The 22,019-nt window shown below is 36.9% G+C and overlaps 1 protein-coding gene across 1 annotated transcript; it reads right to left on the minus strand.

Annotated features, from left to right (window-relative positions):
* Positions 1-1,085: 1,085 nt before the first annotated feature.
* On the minus strand, positions 1,086-21,357 carry LOC132313569 (DNA repair protein recA homolog 2, mitochondrial). Its single transcript, XM_059812393.1, has 8 exons — positions 21,124-21,357; positions 20,906-20,939; positions 19,445-19,662; positions 16,817-16,904; positions 5,665-5,837; positions 3,640-3,786; positions 3,404-3,541; positions 1,086-1,799 (listed from the first exon to the last, which is right to left on the minus strand). Exons 1-8 carry the CDS (start codon positions 21,217-21,219, stop codon positions 1,512-1,514), a joined length of 1,182 nt encoding a protein of 393 aa, XP_059668376.1. The 5' UTR covers positions 21,220-21,357; the 3' UTR covers positions 1,086-1,511.
* Positions 21,358-22,019: the final 662 nt, after the last annotated feature.

Below are 22,019 nucleotides of genomic sequence, written 5' to 3' on the forward strand. Positions count from 1 at the left end.
CAAAGAAGGGACTTTTTCTACTTTAATTGGAAATTCTCTACAAACTGCTTTGATGTCATGTTTGAAGGGTAATAAAACTTTATATGTGAATAAAAAAAAATAAAAAAAAAATAACTGATTTTTAAGTTAATGACATCATAAATTTGCATTTCCAATCTTGACTCATCTAGAAAGATGAAGGTTGACTTATAACAATTGGCTTGTATGGGTCAATGGACTAGGTGAGAGTCATGTTAGTGAATTTGATAAAAACAATTTGAAAACGAGTTAATGTCACTCAAAAGTCGAAGTGGACTTGAATTCTTTGTGATGTTATCAATAAAAAAAGTTATTTAAAAAAATATTTACGGAGTATTATTTATAACATCGAAATTGCATTTAGAGTTGCTCACATCGAAATTGTATTTATTTAATTAGTATTATATAATATTAATAGAAAAAATAAATAAATTATATAATATTACTTAATAGTACCAGAATTAATTATATGCATTACTATTTTCTTTAATAAATGTTTTATATTGTTGGTTCAAGTGAGTAAAAACTTGATCATGGTGCTTTAGTAAGCATTAGATCTAAAGTTCTAATCCTCATTTAAGTGCAAATAATTTCTTAAAGTGAATTGTGTGAGTATCAACTAAAATATATATATATATTATTTGTTATAGACACTACACACTATGATATTATATAATATTAATCATTTTTTATTGGGCTAAGTGCAACCTAACCTCTGGCATCATCCTTCTAACATTTGGCATTATTTATCGAAAATACAAACCTATCCTCAGGCATTATTCACGATATTGGACTTGAAACACAAACTTGTGATCCCTATTTAAACTTCGTTAAAAAGGGTGCACAATGCATTCCTTTTCAATATATGAGATGCTATTTCCAGCTAACGAGCCAGGATAGACAGCATAGCTTACCATAACTGCAGTAACACACGCATAACCTCATCCAAAAGCATGTAGAGACATAAACCATCCCTAATTTGGTTTTTTTATTAAGAGTACACAATACAAGGAGCCAAACCGGAGAAATAAAGCATGCCTCATCTTTTCACAAATTAAAAATTAAAATTTTAAATTTTGAATTAAAAATATATATATATTTAAAAAAATCCAGTTCTTAATGGGTACAGAGCCTCTGTCAAGGAGGCTTCATCACAACGAGTTACGTCATAATACAAAGGGTAGGTTGCAACAAATTTTACAAAGATGAGGCATTTAGTAATCCTACACTCCAATTTTCTGGGTTAAAGTACAGCAGCAGCAGCAGCCTCCATTTTCATGGTGGAACTCAAAATTTTGTCGCAGACAAAGATGAACCTTCCCAAATATGAATGATAGAATACCTTTTGAGGCTTCACAAGATGGAAAAGGAGCAAACTTCAAATGTCGATGTATAGCTGCACCAAATTCTCATCACATTAATCAACTGCTATGTCATGCTTCCACCCGAATCAATGCCAGAGTAAAGCTAATCTTGTCAATGATCCTCTAGGATTATGTTTCTATATTAAACAATCGACTTCTTAAAGTTTTGACTATCTTATCCAAAAGCCCATCAGTTTCGGCCAAATAACGTTCAGCTTCCTTCACATTTCCCAAAACTTCCCCTTCAATGAAGTAGTTGCTTCCTTCTTTCAAAATGACTCCATGTTCACAAGCCAACTCCAAGACCTCAGATTCACAGCAAATGCCTCTCCCAAACTGTATCCCTAGTTCAGCTTTTTTCATCGCTGGTGCCAGTTTGTTTTTCACCACTTCTACGCAAATCCCAAGACCAGTAACCTAGAAAACCGACAATAGGAAAAAGAAGACCCCAATGACTCAAAAGATGAAAGAAGATGATAAAGTATCCTGAAAATGAAAAGTGTACCCAAACAAGGCAAAATGAATTTGGGGCCAACCAAGGTCGAAACTCAAAACTATAACAAGTAAAGAGAACATGAAGGAATTTAAAAAAATAATATATAAAAAAAAAAAAGAAACTAACCAGGTGAACAATTGGCTATGTTCATGTTCTCTTTTATCTTCTTCCATACAAGTACATTCTCTAATTAGTCACAGAGTGTTAAAAAGGACTAGCCAAATGCAAGGTCAGATGTACGCAACCTTACCTCCGCATATAAAAAGGCTATTACCTTGTTTCAAACACATGACCTCTAAGTCACAACTGAGCAACCTTATCATTGCGCCATGGCCTGCCCTCTCTTCTTAGTCACAAATAAAGAGAGATTTTTTTTTTTTATTCATTAAGGAAGGTGCATAGAAGGAGCTACTCAAGAGTTTGGGCTAAAAATCGAACTAGTATCCATGAGAAACAGCCTCCTAAAATATAATATAATTTAAACACCCCCCGCGCGCGCACAGGGTGATGGTGCAATATCAACATAGTTGTGCCATAACTTCCAAACAAAAATCTCCAAAATTCATTTAATAATGATCAATCATCATACTCTCATAAGTAATTTCTCTCGACATTCCCAGTTTCAAGCAAGAACAGAGATGGAACTATTTATTAGAAATATTCAGAAATTTAATGTGTAGTTTCAATAGCAGGAATTCTGTTCTTTCCCCCCTCTTCAGTGGTTCCCAAACAACTGTCAGCTTCCAGTCCCTTCCCCTCAAAACCCAACACCAAAAAGGAAAAAAACACGAGGACCAAAGGAAAGAAATATCCCACAATATAGTGCAGATCTAAGTTCTATCGATCCCTAAAGGAAGAATCTTGCATTTGCAAACCCACACTACTGCATCAAAAATGGAGCCTAGAAAAGCTCTGTTCTACAGAAGTGAGATGACACCATGTTTAACAGCAAACTAGAATTTACCAAACCATTCATGGCTAAAAGCCTGATGCTGTGGTTTTGTTTTCAGAATAATGAGTGGAAAATCTGCCATAAAAAAATTCTTCTTGCAGTTGTGTTACTTTGCAGTCTTCTGTAAATTATCCTTCCATCAATGTTCCAACACCTTAAAGAAGACTTTAATTATGCGATATTCCAGTGATGTTAGATAATCTATCTGGTAAAGGACCACATATCAATCAATATGAAGTAAAAATAAATTGTAAAAATGAAAGGACAGGATGTTCTGCAATGAACAACCTAAACCCCAATGACATGACAAAAATTAATACAACTGCACCCAAAAATAAATTACCTATTTCTTTTTCTGGAACAAGGGATATGGGGTCAAAAGTGAAATCAAAGTTGTTCCAGAAAAATAACTTTTGATTTAAAAAAATTTGGTACTGAATTTGCAGATACTGAAAACCCAAGAGACTTTTCATTAAGGGGAAAATATGATACTGATTTCTCCTTAAATAGGTGCATAACCAAGAAACTTGGGAGCTTTAATACTCCTAGTACCAAACACTGTAAATACCTTACCTTATCCTCAGTCTTGAGCAATCCTATTCTAATAGTTCTCATCCGAATTGCAGCATAAAATCGCAAGGCGTTTCCCCCACAAGTTGCAAAATCTGTAGGTCTGAAGCCTTCTTGCCCTGATCTTAGATTGAATCTCATCTGGATACAAGAGATGCAAAAATGCAAGTGTCAGTTCTCCTTCATTCCAATGTATCACAATTAAAAGATTTATGGTGCTCCAGGTATCAGACTTCTACCTGATTAACAAAAATGACTAGAGTCTTGGAGTGGCACAATGAATAGTTAATTTTCCGTAACGCTTTGGTCATTATTTGTGATTGAAGATCTCTGTAAGTGCCACCTACCAGGCCATCAATTTCACACCGGGGAACAAGAGCAGCAACCTTCAAACATAATACATTAACAATGTGAATGATTCATGAAATAGGGAGAAAGAAGTAAAGTAACTGCATGTCATCATCCACCTTCCTGTGTGATATTAGCGTCAATAATATGTAGCAAGAAGGTACGATTGAAAAGGATTATAACTGCCAATCAGTAAAACTAAAAACACACAGGAAGAGAAGGATTACTGATGAACAACTACAAAGTGAAAATTAATCTTGTCTGACGAAGAAATTTTGAAGTTTTAACAAAGTCAATAGAGGTGCCAAAGGAGGCTCAACCCATGAACAAAAAAATTCACTCTACAACTCGAAAAAAGTCTCCAGAATAACTCTTTTTTTTAATCAAAGTTTTCAGTCAGTTATGAAGCTGTGTTACGCCAAAATAATGCTGACTCTATCTTTCTGAAATATACTTCTCTTTTTGGTAAGAAAAATATATCACACTAAAATAATAAGAGAAATTTCAGCATTCCAAACTGAAACAGATTAACTTCATATTGGTCAGCCCAGCAGATACTGAGTGGACTTAAATCACAATTACCAATAACTACCAGAGCAGCCGACCAAAACCATTGACTTAACCAATCAAACAGTTCAGGCTAGTTAACAAAAACAGACATCTTTTTTTCCCAGTAAATAATCATACAACATATTGAAAACAAACGGGACACCCCCCCCCCCCCCCCCCCCCCCCCCACCAACAAAATGTCTCTGTGCAGTCAATAAATAGTGAGGACAACTGGATGGGACGATCAGGTCGGTTGAGGGCAGCTGCAAAACACTAGGCGGATTGCCATTCTTGTACTGTTTGGGTAAAGGGCAGGAGCACTCTTTCCCTCTCGCTAGTACCTACTATAAGGGGCATGGCGTAGCAGTCTACCCCTAAACGTTGAGCCAGGTCAATTTCCTGGAAGCAGGCCAACCTGTGACCCAATCAATGGAACAGGTCGTGGGCCAGTCCAATTATGATAGCTATCCTAAAAGTACAAGCCTTATCTGACTGAGACTGGCGGTAGGGCACCGTAATATCAACACTTCTATCAAATTTACATCATAGATTAATGATTTCTGCAAGAACAAATTTTCCTTTCTGAAGCAAGTTGCATGTATTAAATAAAATAATACTGGTTAGATAAATGTAATTCTTATTCTGTTCTTTCTCCCTATACGACCAAAGATAGGCCAGGTAAAATGTTCTGACACGGACTGTTCACCATTCTGTTCTTTTTGCCAAGTCAATAATTTAGCATACAGATATGTATCCTGTCAAACAGCCTACTATATATTAACAAATGTGTCAAAGTTCTTTCATTTTCAGTTTATTGCAATGAACACGATGTATCCACATCACACACCAAAGTCCATACCAGTATCCTCTCCTACAAAGGTTTTGATGAGATTTACTAATATCGCAAGGCTTGCATGGTTCAACAAAAGATCTTTCAATATCCACAAAATGCCACACCAACAAAGCCAATGGTACACAGCATTCCAGTAGAGGCAGTGATGATATCTGATTCTTACTCAAAGGGTGGCAAAGGAGACGCCTTTTTTGCCACATAAATGAGATTCAACCATGAAGGCAAGGAGCAAAGAGAGGAAAAAAAAAAAGCAACCACTCCCTCATCAATAGCAATAGGACACGTAAAATTATTATTGCTGGCGAAATTACTTAAAGTGCCCAACATCAAAATATACCCAATATGGAGATCAATAAGTCCACAAAAAGTCACATTATATCAAACAGTCACGACTAATAATCAAAAAGGTCAGAGATAATAGTGGCAGAGTTTCCAACAGTTTTACAATTCGCATGTGGATATGGCTTAAAATTATAAGCTATTGATTCGTAGGAATCAAGTAAAAAATGCTTACGCTGTCAACCACAATTACATCTATAGATCCACTTTTGGTCAGTGTATCAACCATGCTCAACAAATTTTCAGCGGAATCCGGCTGTGAAATAAGGAGATTTTCTGTGTCTACACCGATTGATTCAGCAAGCAAAGGATCCAATGCATTCTCCACGTCAAGATATGCACAATAACCTGCCAGATGGGTGATTCACTGATTACAAACGAGTCATGAAAATAAACTTTATTGATCCATTTGGTACGAGAGAAAGAAAATTGGGAGGGAGGTCAAGCTAGAAGGTATGGAAAAGGTAAAGGAAATGAAAAGAACTGTTTCCCTCGTATCTGCTTGGTCAAGTAGGATTGACGAGGGAAGAGTGATCAACACGTTTATTTTACCATTACAACCTTGTGTATATGACAAGTGTTTCACAAATGAATAAATTCTTACCTTCTTTCTTCCTCTTGTCAACTCATTCTTAAGCAGATTGTTTATGGTGGGCCTCCTGGATTCACTCCTGCTCTTACATTCCCTTCCTCTTTTACACTCATGCTTAAGCGGGATGTTATAATCATGGCATTCATCTTAAGACTGTCAATTTATTTGGTTGTGCATGTTCCTCTTATAATCAATTACTTTTAGTCCAACCATCAATGCATGTTCCTCTTATACTCAATTACTTATAGTCCATCCATATATTCATGACCATTAATTGCTTGTGATATATCATACCTTACACATGAATTATATAATGGACCCTGAAAATTACATATTAAACTGGTTAAAAAATTTTAAATGACAAACAAAATTTTGATAACTCCACCAAGCAAGTTGGTTAACTAATTATGTACTCCCTCCGTCCCAAATTAAGTGTCGCCATTGGTAACTGTGACTAATAAACTTAAAAATCAGTCAATTGGGAATATGTAATCTGTTTGCTGGGCTGTCTTAACTCATTCTATTTCTTAATATTTTCAGGTGAGAAGAAATTGGTGGAACGCCATCTCAATTTCTAGATTATGCCTTGACGGAATTTTAGTGCATGCCATGAAATGCTCACGTTAATGTTTTGTTCCATGTAGATTTCAGGGTGTGAAAAAAATCCGCACAAAACAATGTTAATGGTTAGGTCCATCCTTGTTAGACAGCCCCCTTAGATTTAGGCTTGATATTAGCTTGTATATATGCATTTCTTTTGTTACATGCGTTTAGGCTTAATTATAGGTTTAACTTACATTTAGCCTTAAATTTAGGCTTGCCCTTTATGTAACACATATAAATACCCCTATTGAGATTAATACAATTGAGTTGAATTTTTTCAATTCTTTTAACTTTCACATGGTATTAGAGGGGTCTCACGCCCTAAAATCTCTTCCGTTTCTTATTCTTTTTTATTTCTTACATTTTTTTTAGTAGAGCCTCTGCCTCCTCTGTCGTGGTGCCCCTTGTTCAACCACTGTCCGGCTTCACTGTTGTCACGCCATATCTTCCTTTTCTAGCAACTTGTAGCTTTGTTGATGGCTCCTATCTTGTAGGGCTGTAAATGAGCCAAGCCGAGCCGAGTAGTGGCTTGTTTGGGCTCAGCTCAGACATGTAACAGGTGTGTTCGAGCTCCGCTCGCACTGTTCGAGCTTGGTTCGGCAAAGTTCAAGAAAAGCTCGAGCTTAGTTCGAAGCTCGTTTGCAAGATACATAGTATATAATATACAATCATACACTGTATATACATACAATAATCTTCAAACAAATTTATATGTAAAAAATTATAGATCTATAAAAAATGTACACATATCTATGGAAGAAATCACCAAAAGTAATAGTCACTACTATCTGCATCTCCATAGATGATGCATCTGTAATAGGTTGTATCACCATATCCTTCCATCTCTTGATTACAAAGAAGACAACACAGATATATATATATATATATATATATAGAGAGAGAGAGAGAGAGGGTAGGGTGTTTAGCGTTGGATGCGGGAGAGTGGCGGTTTTGCTCACACGACGATCTGGAAACAAAACAGAAGACCTTCCATCTAGAAGACAACACACAGAGATATACATAATATATATATATATAGAGAGGGGGGGGGGGGGGGGGGGGGGGGGGGGGGGGGTTTAATGTTCGGACTCTGGAGTTGAGTCACATAAAGCGGGAGCGAGAGCGAGAGCGAATTCGAGAGAGGGAGCATGAGAGCGGTAAAATTATGTCATAAATAGTGAGAATTTGAGCGAGAATGCGTGCGGAGCGTGAGAGCGGGACCGCGCTCAGAGCATGAGAGCAACACCTATTGAGAAGGATTGTGTGACTTAACTCTGGAGGGGTGGGCGATTTCAAATCTGGAAACAAAATATAAGAATAAGATTGTGGCTAAGGTTAGTAAATATACACTGCAAGACTTTATGATTTTATGGGTCAAGCTAATAGCATTAAGGTGTTGTTTGGGCTAGAGTTAATTTGTAAAAAAATGGGCCTTGCATATAAGTTGTGTACATATACTTGGGCTAAAATTAAGTAAAGTGGGCCGTATTTTTAATTTGATTGCATGATTTCTTAGGTACAAGAAGTATATATAGTCATGTTCACGAGCTCATTAATGAGCTTTGTTCACAAACATGTCCATAAACTAACGAGAGGAGCTCGCGGTTGTTTGAGATTGGCTTGTTTACTAAACGGGCTTGGAAATCTTGTTTGAGCTTGGTTCATTTATCAGATTAACAAACGCAAGTCAAGCTCTTATCGAGCCGAGCCCAAGCTGTTCGTCGAACGCTCGGTTCATTTACACCCCTACGATCCTGCACCCTCAGAATTTCTCACAACGATTGTTGGCCAATCTGGAGTACCCAACCCAGAATACTTGACTTGGCTTCGCGCTAATCAAACACTCTTTAGTCATCTCAATGCCACCCTCTCTGAGCCCATTCTGGGAATGGTTGTCACAACCTTCACAGTTCACACTTCACAAGATGTTTAGACCTGCCTTAAGTGACACTTCTCTCAGCAATCAATTGCTAACTCTGTTACATGGACTTTTCAAAAGTAGTGAAGTGCCCGTATTGGACACATATCCCTTGGACATGGGTATGGGATATACGTCCGACACTTTTGGTTGGACATGTACTTAAAAAGCATAGCCAACCATTCAATTACATTATATTATTACTTTAAAATGAGTTAAATGCCTATATTGAATATTATATGAGATAAAAACATTACTTTACTCTAGAAAATAAAATAAAATAATTAATAAAATGATTATGTGTCCTTCTCTTTAGAGATTTGACACGTCCAACTCATAGATACACACCCGTGTCCGACACCCGTACCCGAGTCCATGTAACATAGGTTGCTAATGCCTTTACATTTCGATTCCGTCTCCTGTCTCTCACCAAGGAAAACATGTGTTACCTGGATTCGGGTACAGGTGTCGGACACGAGTGTGTGTCTAGAGGTCGGATACGTCAATTCATCAAATTAAGTGACATGGGGACTCGGCTAAAAAGTGTCCAATATCTAGACTCAGGTACTTGGACACTTTTATAAATGAAAATTGTATAAATTTTTAATGTATGAGTCATCAATTTTCTAATATATATATATATATATATATATATATATATATATATTCGGGAGGTGAATAAAAAATAAATATTAACCAGCTTTCATGCCATAGTTGTACCTCTTTTTTTTTTTTCTTTTTTTGATAAGTAATAATAAAATAAAAAGGCGTTCAAAAGGGGAACGCATCCCTTATACAGAAGTGGAACCGGGGCTAATAGCTGTACCTCTCATTTATGTTAGTTGTACCTTTTGAATACCATTTGAAAGAAATATGCCTGCCGTCTTTTAAATTTGTTTAAGAAAAGTAACCATTAGTTACAACCGTAACTAATGAGTATTGTATTTTTGTAAGTAAAAATATACTTTTTATTAGTTAGAGCAATAATTAATGGCTTACTGCTATAACCCATTACACACAGCTATATCCCATTAACTAAAAGGTTATGTCTACCATGGACAAGTGGTGTCCTATTTGCCGTAAAAAGGAAAAAGCATTACGAGACAGCTTCATGTTAACCGTTAAATTAAAAAATCCATCACGGGAAAGATTTGAAGCACGCTCGCCGAGACGCATCTTCAACCTTTGAAGAACTAACACCATCGTCAATGGCAGCCAACCCCTTTCATTTTTTGAACCAGCTTTCTAGCTCCACCATCAATGGCAACCGTGTCTGGTAGACAAATGAGGAGTCCGACTCGTATCCGGTATCCGTGTCGGCGTCGTGTCTTGTCGACACAGACGCTTCGCCGGTTCTTGTGAGTCGGGGTAACATAGAGGAAAACCATTCCATCTCTGACCATCTCTTTGTGATGTTGGGACCCGAATTTGGTTTTGGTTTGTGTTGCGCCCTGACGACCCGTTGATTGAGGTTTGGGGGCACCCGAGGAAAAAATTTTGACCTGATTTTTTTGCTTACGGGTCATGGACACTATTTAGTACTCTTATAACCCGATATATAAAGGTGCTCAGGATTTGGAATGGGATTATTGAGACACTAAAAATGGCATAAAAAGAAAGTGAGAGTGAGAACAAGAGCTAGAGTTTGGGAGCTGAAGCTTGTAATCTCCTATTTTTTGCATAGTGAAAACTTTTGTCGGATCTCCACCGTAGACATAGGCTTTGCAGAACCACGCTAAATCTTTGTGTTCTTTGTGTGTGGTATTTTTCCTTTTCTGTCGTGTTTCTTGATTTGGTCCTGGGTTTGCTGAATTTGTCATAACACTCTTACATGGCCAGTCCCTAGCTGATTCCTTGGCTTCTATTGGTCAGCCTGTATCCAATGTGATTTAGTCACTTATGTTCTTCGAGGTTTAGGTCCAAGTTATGAGATGATTATAATAGCTACTCAGCATTATCGTTGCCTTCATTTCAACACCTTCAGGCTCGGCTACTGTCTTTGAGGCTTAGACTTTTGCTCCTATCCCGCCTCCTCATATTGCACTTCTGGCTCAACAATATTCCTGCTCCCAGACATGGCAATAATTCTAGTAATACAACAACAATCGTGGCTTGGGTTCTACTAGCATTTCCCTTACATACCGGAACAGAATGGACTTGTTGAACACAAACACATCACATCTCTGAGATGGCACGTACCCGGTAGGATTCCGCTCCACCTTTGGGTTGAAGCAGTATCTGCTGCGATTTATCTCATTAACCAATCTCCCACTCCTGTCTTACAGTGGAATTCTCCTTTTTCCCGTCCTTTTGGTCGTCCATTGTATTACACTGATCTTTGTGTCTTTGGGTGTGCATATTACCCCCATTTGGGTGCTTATAATACTAACAAACTTTTGCCAACAACAACTGAATGTGTTTTCCTAGGTTACAGTTCTAGCACAAGGGCTATCGGTGTTTGGATCCCGTCACTGGTAAAGTATATGTCTCGCGCCATGTGCACTTTGATGAGACTACTTTTCCTTATGCTTCCAGGTGCACTGGCTCCAGCTCTCCAGCAGCTTTGGATATTGCTATTGTGCCTGTTCTTCCCCCTGCAAGTGCATGTCAATGTTCTAGCAGTTTGTCTCCCTAACAGGCCTCTCCTACTTTGCCTACTACTTATACTCCGGTGTCGCGTCTCCACCAACTCCCCCATCTTGGTGCACTGAGTTTCTACCTCAGCATTATCAGCGTCGACCTTCGCCTGTGATTACTTCTGACTCTCAGATTGTTCCCTACTCTCCACCTGCTTCATTAAACACCTCACCTGATGGGTATTCATCCGAACCAGGTTCTTCTCCACCTGCTCAGCTCCATCCAATGGCTACTCGTTTGCATGATAGGACACAACGACTATTGGTTCGCAATGATGGCATCGTGCACTATCCCTTACCAAGTGCCCTGACAGCTCATTTTCTTCTTCCAGTGAGGCGCCTACCTATTTTTCTCAAGCTGTTCGATTTCCCGAATGGCGTGCTATTATGACTGCAGAATTTAATGCTCTTCTTAAAAATCAGACTTGGATCCTAATTCCTCCTTTACCGCATCAGAACACCATGGGTTGCAAGTGGGTTTTTAAGGTTACAAGGCGGGCTTTGTGACATTCAACAATGCCTCGCAAATGGCATTGTTGAATGTCACAAAGCCTGCCTTGTGGCCAAGGGCTTCCATCAACAGTATGGTCTCGATTCTGATGAAACCTCCAACCCCATGTTTAAGCCTACCACTATTCATACTATTCTTTTTTTTTTTTTATAAGACTCTATTCATACTATCTTCAGCTTGGAAGTGTCTTTTGGATGATCTTTACGACAATTAAATGACCAGAATGCCTTCTTGCATGGTTTTCCCCTGGAGACAATTTTTGTGACTCAGCCCACTTGCCATGTTTGTTAGCTTCAGAAAGGCCATCTATGGGCTGAAACAGGCACCTCATGCATGGTACCAGTGATTTAGCTCCTTCCTCGTCTAGTATGGATTTACACAAAGTCGAGCCAACCATTCCATGTTTGTTTTTCAATGCTCTTCTCAGATGATGATAATATTGTTGTATGTGGACAACATTGTACTCATCGAACACACACTATCATTGATCTTATCCTTTATCTCCACTCTTGGTACAGAGTTCGAGATAAAGGATCTCGGTCCTCTTCATTGCTTTCTTGGCCTTGAGGTGTCCCCCTTGTACTCTGGTCTACAGCTTTCTCAAACTCGATACATTGTTGATCTCTCACATTGCAGTTCTATGGCTGAGTGCAAACAATGCAGTACCCCCTTGAGTGCCAAGAAAGATTGTCCACTTTCAGACTCTACTAAGTATCGCCACCTGGTTGGATCTCTTCAGTACTTAACTCTGACCTGTCCAAAAATTGCCTTTGCAGTTCATCATATTGCTTAGTTCATAAGTGTCCCTTGAACCACTCATCTTGCTGTTGTTAAACGCATTCTGTGCCATCTCAGAAGCAGTTTGGATCTTGGATTGGTCTTTCAGCCTTCCTCTCGTGCTTTAGTCCTTCATGCCTTCTCTGATGCTAATTGGGTTGGTTGTCCTGATACTCGGCGTTCCACTTCTAGCTACTGTGTTTTCTTGGGCCCGGATCTCATTTCTTGGAGTGCTAAGAAACAGTCTACAGTTTCTTGTTCGAGTTTTGAGTCCGAGTACCGCTCACTTGCTCAAGTCTGTGCAAAGACCGTTTAGATACAACACCCTCTACATGAGCTTCATGTGCTCCCTCCACACCTGTCACGCTCTACTGTGACAACCTCAGCACTACTTACATGCCATCCAATCTTGTCTTCCTAGCTCACACCAAGCATATTGAGCTTGATTATCACTTCATTCGGGAACTTGTTCTCTTTGGTAGCCATTGTGTTCAATGTGTTCCATCTGCTGACCAAACTACAGATATCTTCACTAAGGGACTTTGCAAGCATCACTTTGAACTTTAACGTTCCAAACTCGTCCTCCCTAGACTTTCGAGTTTGCGGGGGATTGTTAGACAACCCCTTTAGATTTAGGCTTGATTTTTAGTTTGTATATTTGCACATCTTTTGTTACATATGTTTAGGCATAATTACGAGCTATGTTAGACAGCTCCCTTAGAAATAAGGTTAATATTAGCTTGTATATTTGCATATCTTCTATTACATATGTTTAGGCTTAATTATAGGCATAGCTTACATTTAGCCTTAGAATCAGGCTTGCCTTCTACGCAACACACATATAAAATCACTATTGGTATTGCTACAATTGAGTTGAATTTTCCCAATTCTTTTACCTTTCACAGTCCCAACAACACCCAACTTTGGCAGGGCATACACTATATATATATATATGGGCAAATTACACTGACACCCCCTCAGGTTAGGTCAAATCTCACACGGATAGATTTTTTGTTTCTAACTTTCACTCACACCCCAAATTACTTTTTGGTGTCTGACACATGTGAATTGACTTTTTTACCCCCATTTATTTAATGCATTTTAATACAAAATATCAGAGAATTAAAATCACAAAAATGCCCTCATTTATTAAAACCTTTCATTCCTTGCATTGATGATAAGAGGGACCCACCATAGAGAGACACGTCCGCATAATTTAGAATTAATTAATCACCATCTCATCTCACAATCACATGAAGCAGAGCAGAATTATACCCACTCCGTGATTACTGTCCGTTGCCAAGGAGAGTTTAAGAAAGCGTAGACTATAGAGTAACTGCTTTCTTTCACAAACTTGGTTATAGATAAAATTCCAACCCCACAGAGACTCCTCTCCTTCTCTGCCACACTCAAACCCTAATCTCTCTATCTGTGTATATTTATATATATGCACTAAACAATATTTAGATCTGAAAATTTAACAAACGAAGTCCATTATATATATATATATATATATATATATATATTTGTATAGAGAAAGAATTAAAGATGTGCAATGGGAGTAAGATTTGCATTGCAAATGCTTGATACTGGTGGTGGTAGTGATCATTTTTTTGATTGGATTTGGGGTATTCAAAGATGGGTTCACAAGTTGAAGGACACAATTCATGACTGCGATACCTCTTCATGCGGAAGGGCCTTCATGGGTATGGGTATGGGTGCCCCACCTCCGTTCTAGGGTTTCTATCATCTTTTCGTCTTTCAAATCTTGTTCTATGATCTGGTGGGTGCAAAATGGGTTTGTGTTCTTTAAGTTTCTTCATTCTTTAATGAACTAATACTGTTATTTTGCATTAGGATTCAATGTAGTGAGTGATTCTATTTGGAATTTTTTATTAATTTTTTCTCTGATGATATCTCTCCATATATCAGAATCAGTAGGTTTAGCATTCACTAACCAAAACTGGTCTATAAATTAAATAATGGTGCTACCTTCAGTTTATTTCATGATCCATAGTTTGATGGTCCATCACTTAAGCAGAGGTATGGTCTGAGGAGACTACTTGCAGGGTTACAATATGGGGATACAGTTAATGTGCTAAGGCAGAATGGTGGGTAATTGGTAACAGTAATCCAGCCGTAGATGATGAAGTAGTTTGGAGGAAAGATGGAAAATTTAACTTCAAAGTGACTTGGAACTTATGCAGACAACATAATACTGAGGTGCCATGGTTCTCACTGGTTTGGAATGGCAATAGACCAGGGGTGCCTACTTTCTCAGCCCTGGCATTGCAGCAAGCTAATAAATCCTTCATCAACCTTCAAAGACAAGGGCCAACACTCACATCCATTTGTCACAACTGCTACAATGGAGAGGACTTAAATGAGCACCTCTTCTGTTCTTGTGCTTTTGCGAGGCAGGTGTGGTCATGGTTTCTGGACATTTGCAGCTGGGATATAATGGACCTTCATACCTTTGAAGATGTCACTGACTGCTTTTTACACAACTGCCAACAGTCCACTATGCGAAGGAAAATCTCAAGATGCTTTTTTACTTCTATTGTTTGAAGTTTATGGAATCACAGGAACTGAGTTCTGCGTGAGGGTATTGCAATGCACACATCTGAGGTAGCTAGGGGAGCTTGTTTGGAATGCGCTGTCTCTTTATGCATTTCTTTAGCAGGCTTGCAATTTTTGTTTTGATGAGTCCCCCTGCTCTTATCCTCTATGATCCTCTCGAGATCATGATATCCGTTGTATTATATAGTTTATATTTTGTCTTTATAAAATTTCCAACCATTCAGAAAAAAAATATATATATCAATATTATTTTTTTTTTGGGTAAGAAAGTGTATTAGAAAGCGTACAAAAGGGGAACGCATCCCAAGAGCTATACAATGGCGAAGCCAAAAAGTTCATGGGTTTTGATTTTGGGTTTCAATCTATTAGTATTTTCACTGAAATTAGAAGAAACTCAAACTGGGTGCAGAGATATCGTATTGGATGTGGACAGGAAAGATGCAATCGATAAAAATGAGGATCAATTGCTTGGATGTCCGATGTTGATTTCGCCATTAACACTGATGCAGGTCCAAGACGCCATTAGTGAGAAGGTGAAGAAAAGGGGAAGAAATAAATTTATTTTTTTCTTTGCTAATTAGTATCTAAATAAGCTTCTGTTATTTATTGTTTTAATTACTGCAGTTCGGTAATTTCATACATTGAGTAATAATGCCATTGTTTTAATTACTGGCTTTAACATTGAGTAAAAACAGTGGTCCTATTGGGGTAGTTGTGTCATTTAATAAGTGAAACACCCTTTTTGTAAGTCAACATAAAGTCAAATGGTAGTAATGCCATTTTACATTTAAAAAGTACTCTGACACCACTGAAAAGTGACATTTGGGGTGTGAGTGAAATATGGATCAACTCTTCGTAATGTGAGTGGAAGTTAAAAACAAAAAGTCTATCCGTGTGAGATTTGTCCTAACCTGAGGGGGTGTCTGTGTAATTCGCCGTATATATACCACTCAAAAGTGACGTTCGGGGTGAGTGAAATATGGATCAACTCTTCAAAATGTGAGTTAAAATTAAAAACAAAAAGTCTATCTGTGTGAGATTTTTCCTAACCTGAGCAGGTGTCTGTGTAATTCGCCCTACATATATATACGTGTGTGTGTGAGTGAATGTACGAGACCAACTAAGGCATAGAAATAAAAGATACCTACACTAGCAAACTGACTGTATTTACCTATAAGTAGCATGTGACAACTCACCATACTCTTCAACTTCTCTAGATGATAAAAGTAATCACACTGAAAAATGACTATTTATACATGATTATTTACAGAATCGGGTATAAATATCCAAAAGCAAGCAGTAGCACATAAAAAGGATCCATGGGTCTAAACAGACTCCAAATGCAAAATAAAGTCCACAATTATAGGTTATAACCCCTGAGAGTAGAACCAAGCCCTTCTAACCTCCACAAATGAATCTTACTTAATCATACAAATGGCATTGTACAATCTTTAAGTTCACAGAAATGTGTGTGACCAAGATTTGGTGCAAGACCTTAAGCAACTAAACTGAGTTATCCGATAGTGTCAAACAATAGTTAATTCCAAAAGCATTCAAGATTTTATCGTCAATGTGGAGCGGCTGATCTAGGTTTTCAAGGTCATGGATTATAAAGAGATATTTCTGCATTTCAAGGAACCAATGATGGTCTAATTATGACATGTAATTAATTCTGATTCCAAAGCAAGAAAGGAAAAAAGTAGCATTCACCTCCAAGCTTTTGAGCTTCTTTAATGATATGAAGAGCAAGTGTTGTCTTGCCTGATGCTTCCCACCCATAAATCTCAATCATCCTTCCCTGCAAAACACAATTTAAATCTCTTATAGATAGTGTAATGGCAAACGATTGTACATATTTGCATCTAAAATTTATATGTGAGTGTACAAATATTTAGAAAGAAATTACACACAAACAAAAAATAAAAGAGAGCATCGTATCAACGTGACATTCACAAAAAAAACAACTATTATATATATATATATATATATATATATATATATATATATATATTTTTTTTTTTTTTTTTTTTTTTTTTTTTTTTGATTCCTCAAAGCTCATGTTAAATATTATGTGCAGCACTCAACTTTTATTTTCAAAAAGTCAAGTCATGACTCATGATGAGCATGTAATTATGAAATTTTTCGATTTCAATTCACAATCTGACATGACATAGAACGATTCAAATGATCATGAAAGTTTCCTTAAGAATAGAATTGTCTCCAACACTTGGTATTTTAAAGCAAACATGGAACCTTTATTGACAGTACGGCATTCCAATGGAGTGGACAAGGAAAATTATTGCTCGATGAGCTTTATCACACATGGAAATTATCTATTCTACTCTAGTCATCTACAACATTAGTAGTGCATTCATACTCATGGCCGAATGGACAGGGCACAACCACGAGGGATAGGCAAGTCTTATGACCCTTGACTTTGTTGTCTTTCAGGTGGTGGATGCAACTGGGAAGAGGAAAGAAAAAAAAAAAAAAAAAAAAGGGGATTGCAGCCTACTTAAAGCTCTAAGGTTGGCTTTTGAATGGCATGAATTTTTGCTAAGGGTAATCTTCTGTGTTTTTATTAAAAAAAAAAAAAATGGTAATTTTTATAAGTTAGAAAGCGGCCAAGCAAAAAGCACACGCAATGTACAACCAGCTAAAGAAAGCAAAAGAATTACGGATTGAGAAACATAACTTCTAGAGAGAAGATCAAAGCAATCGAGACTCACAGGGCCCAGCGTCGATAGATCAACATTTGGTTCAATTGAGAGGTGTGTAAAGGCAATTTCAAAATGTTATTTAAACTCTTTTAAACCTGAACTTTCCAGCTTCCCAGGTCTATAAACAAGACCATAGACTTTCAAACGCAAGCCTACAACAACCATAGAAAGCATACATTGAGGGTCATATTTTTGTGAGGCATAGAATGCATCTTGGTAATCCAATTGCTAGACCGTTTATTTCATTCATCATCCACGCATATAGATGGTAATGTTCATGAGTGTTGAAACATGCAATTAGCTTCAAGTCTTTCAACACCGCCCAAGTTCCACCAACAAAAAATCAATGTACTTGTGGAGAAGTGGATAGCGTGAAGGGCGGATTTGTTGACGAAGTGGGCAAACGGCATGGAGACATAAGTGGAGAGTTTGGCGTCGGTTTTTTCAAGAGGTAACTAGGACCTTTTTAGGGCCTGGGAAACCGGTAACCTAATTGTAAGCTTCTTTCTCATAGTGGATCGATCTTCCTGACTAAGTCTTGTGGTTTTTCCTCATTGGGAAATTTCACATAAAAATTGGTATTCATGTGTGTGTGTATTTATGCTGTATATTTCTGCACTTTAATTATTTTTACAAGTTTATTGATTGATAGTTGTGATAATTGAAATTTGAAATTCAGTTAAAATCTGTTAATTGATTAGACCTATACACTCTCCCTCAGATCTAGATTGGGCCTTGCGCTAACTCTCACATCAAAGCCCAGGGTTACGATCGTATACTTCTCAACAAGTATACGAAGTAGGGATCATGATCCTTTAATTAATAGCTAATAAACATAAAACGATGGCAAAGGGCCATTGGCACAAAGCCCAGAATAGAATTAAGAGTGCGGACGTCAAATGTAAACAACAAAGTCACTAACCCAACTGACCTCTCCACTACATACAAACGATAATTATTCATGTGGTAAGAGGAAACATCACCATATTTAAAATATATGATTTGAAAAAATTTACTAATAAAGATTGCCATTGTTTACAAAATGCCACCATTCACCATATTCAAGTTTGCATGCAGCAAGCAGGAATCACAGGAGCATGCTTCATAGGCAGTCTCTGACACTATTATTGTTTATGGTTTTGAATTATGAAAGTATAAATCTTGTAGCTATTGCCATTTTAAAAAGGATTTTGCTTGGCTGTCTCCAAAAATATTAGATCAACTCAAATTATTTGATTGAAGATCTGATTAAAAACATATTTCAATTCAAATGGGCAATTTAGTGATCCTTAAGATTATCAGATTGGATTGAAGCATAAACTACGAATCAATATAATTAGGATAACCCTTGATCAGATTCGAATCTGATCTATTTACAGGCCTTATATAGGCACAAAAACAGTCAGCAATAGATATGTGTCTATGATGATGGCGTGTAACCTAGAAGAAGAGGGGGCAACTTTGCTCCAAGGGGCAGGACACTATGTGACTTGGATCCTGCTAGTGTGGTGTACATTATGCATTTATGATTGATTCCATGTACAAGTAGTATATGCATGTTTGCACCAAATGCGTGGCACTGAACCACTGAGCCAATGATACTAGTTTGAAAATTCACCTTTGGTAATCCTCCAATCCCAAGGGCTAGATCAAGCCTCAAAGAGCCTGTAGATATTACAGGTGCACGTCTTGAGCCAAAGAATCGTTGCAAAGACAACATAGACTCTTCACAAAAATCACCACGAAGCTGCACAAGGGCCGAACGCAGTGCAGCATCTTTTTCTGTTGCTTTGACATCATCATGGGGTTCATACTGTTCAAATTCTGGAACCTCAACTGAAAACAAGAAAGCAATTAAATTTACCAATTAGACCAAATTACTCACAAAAGACCAATCAGGAACCCAGTCCAACTAGGAAACTTCCAATAGTGCGTTACTAAGTTAACAGGATTGCATTCAGGATGATCCTAAATTTGTTGAGTTGAAACAAACATATTTAATGGTAAGCCAGTTTTGTGAAGAGCATATCATTAGTTATACCAACTAAATAAAACTATTTAGATTGTTCTCCTCATATCTCCAAATCCTACAGAAACCCCAGGCTTCAATGCACCCAACTGACATAATGAACTCTAGATAACAACCAATTGTGAAGGTTAATTAAAAGTTTAAAATTAAATTTCTTATTCCAAAACAGGAATGGAAAAATACAAATCAAGAAGCATGAGATATCCTTCGCAGAGAAAAGAAAGAGAAAAAAAAATAACACAAGTGAAAGAAAATGAACTAGTCACTAAATGGAGCATGCTTATCTAATATCAAAGAAATATTTAGCTTTGAACACTGCACTAGCTGAAACGTGACAACAGAAATCATTTTTGTCCAAAAATCCACAATTGATCAAACCTTCTAAAATCTCATACTGCACTACCACCAACCCAGCTACCAAGGCTATGCTAAAGGCAACGCGAACCTTGCAATGTGATAGTATTAATAATTTTGGGATCCGAAGCTTAGAATACTTGACTAATTCACAAAAAAAAAAAATAAAAAAATAAGTAAGACCCTTAAGATACTTGACTGAATTATTGAAACCTATACATAACAAGAGGTGACACATGTATATTATATGAATTCAAAGGGGAGGGAAGTAGCAAACTACACTGATGACTGACACAATTTTGTTACAAGGTTCTCAACTGCAAAATAAAATCAAAAGGATGCCGCGAAAGCATGCGAACACACTCACACTGACCATACACCAGTTTGAAGTTCCCCCTCTCAAGAGAGAAATGAAACCAAAAAAAAAAAACCTAATCAAAATCCAAATATTTATATTTATACACTAAAAATCTCATGGAAAAAGTAGTTTCAATTGGGTATGATAAAACAATTAATCTAGTAAAAATTTCAAAGAATAAAAGTATAATGAGGGAAAAGAGAAAGAGAGTGAAAGTCCATCAGAATTCTTGTAACAAAAATAAAGCAAAACCACAAAAATAATAGAGCTATGATGTCCGTATTTAAGCAGTTCATTCCTTTGTGTGTGAGGGAAAGATAGACACAAGTTTTTATTACCTGTGGAGGAAATATACCGGGTGTGCATTCCATTCTGAGGAAAAACAAAAAACAAAACAAGCAGGTCTCTTAACAATACACTAAGCAGATATTTCTCGTAATATGCAAGAAATGAAAAATATAAGTACTCATAAATCAAAAATAAATAAATAAAAGACAACACACCATAAACGAATGCATAAAAAAGAGAGAGAAGTTAGAAAGAGAATGAGGAGAACCTGTAGTCTGCAATATGAGAGGAGAGAGAGGAGGCCAGATCTTCCGGTGGGATTGAATCGAAGCGACTGACCAATTAGAAGTCTAAATGAGGCCATGTTATCGGGATTTGAATTTGAATGAACCAGTGTTAGGGTTTTATAGTTTTTATAAGGGTTCTTGATGTGGTAGAGAGCGCCATTTTTCCCCTCTGCCCTTCAAACACACGGATAGGCCAGTGTCCAACGGGGAAAAATTTACTGAAATTTCAATATTTCATTTTGCAATATTTAGTGAAGTAATTTTACTATTGTATTGATTATAATTAATTAAATTTAAAATAGATTTACAGATTAATTAAAAATAATTATATAAATTTTAGAAGACAGAAACAACCACCATTTATTTTAAACTCCAAATTAACGATTTTATGATTATTGAAATAAAATCAACAAAAATTATGATTATATATCTTTTTGAGGTATTCCTTGTGCCCGAATTTTTTTTTTTTTTTTTTTTTTTCGTGAGAATAAATTCACACACCGCCTATTTTTTGCTGGATTTAAATTATCAATTTTTTTAATAAAAAATATTATATTTTGTAAAAAAGAAAAAAAAATCACATGTTTTATTGGTTGAAACTAGAGTCCTAGTCCTAGATAATGCTGGTACATCTCTCTGGTTTCCTAAAAAAAAAAAAAAAGTAATGGAGACACCGACAGCATTTGGTGTTGCTTTCGATGTGAGCCTAGGAAACGCGAATATGGGTGTAGTTACGATGTGGATACAAAGATACGACAAATTTCAAAAAAAATAAGATACGAGTACAACGACGGAATATAATAATTTTTATATATAAAAAATATATAAAATTCTTTTTTATCAATTTCTTCTAATATTATGAATCTAAGTACAATTA

Source organism: Cornus florida, unplaced genomic scaffold (assembly GCF_030987335.1).
Source record: "Cornus florida cultivar Cherokee Brave unplaced genomic scaffold, ASM3098733v1 CherokeeBrave_3.0.0_Hap2_Chr06, whole genome shotgun sequence".
NCBI classification, from domain to species: domain Eukaryota; kingdom Viridiplantae; phylum Streptophyta; class Magnoliopsida; order Cornales; family Cornaceae; genus Cornus; species Cornus florida.

Excerpts from the sequence above, each read along its gene's own strand:
- LOC132313569 (XM_059812393.1), bottom strand. The coding sequence starts at position 21,219 with ATGGCCTCATTTAGACTTCTAATTGGTCAGTCGCTTCGATTCAATCCC. Across the intron at positions 19,663-20,905 it reads CCGGTATATTTCCTCCACAG|TTGAGGTTCCAGAATTTGAA; the intron begins GTAATAAAAACT and ends TCTTGTTTTCAG. Across the intron at positions 16,905-19,444 it reads GGATTGGAGGATTACCAAAG|GGAAGGATGATTGAGATTTA; the intron begins GTGAATTTTCAA and ends TGTGTTTTGCAG.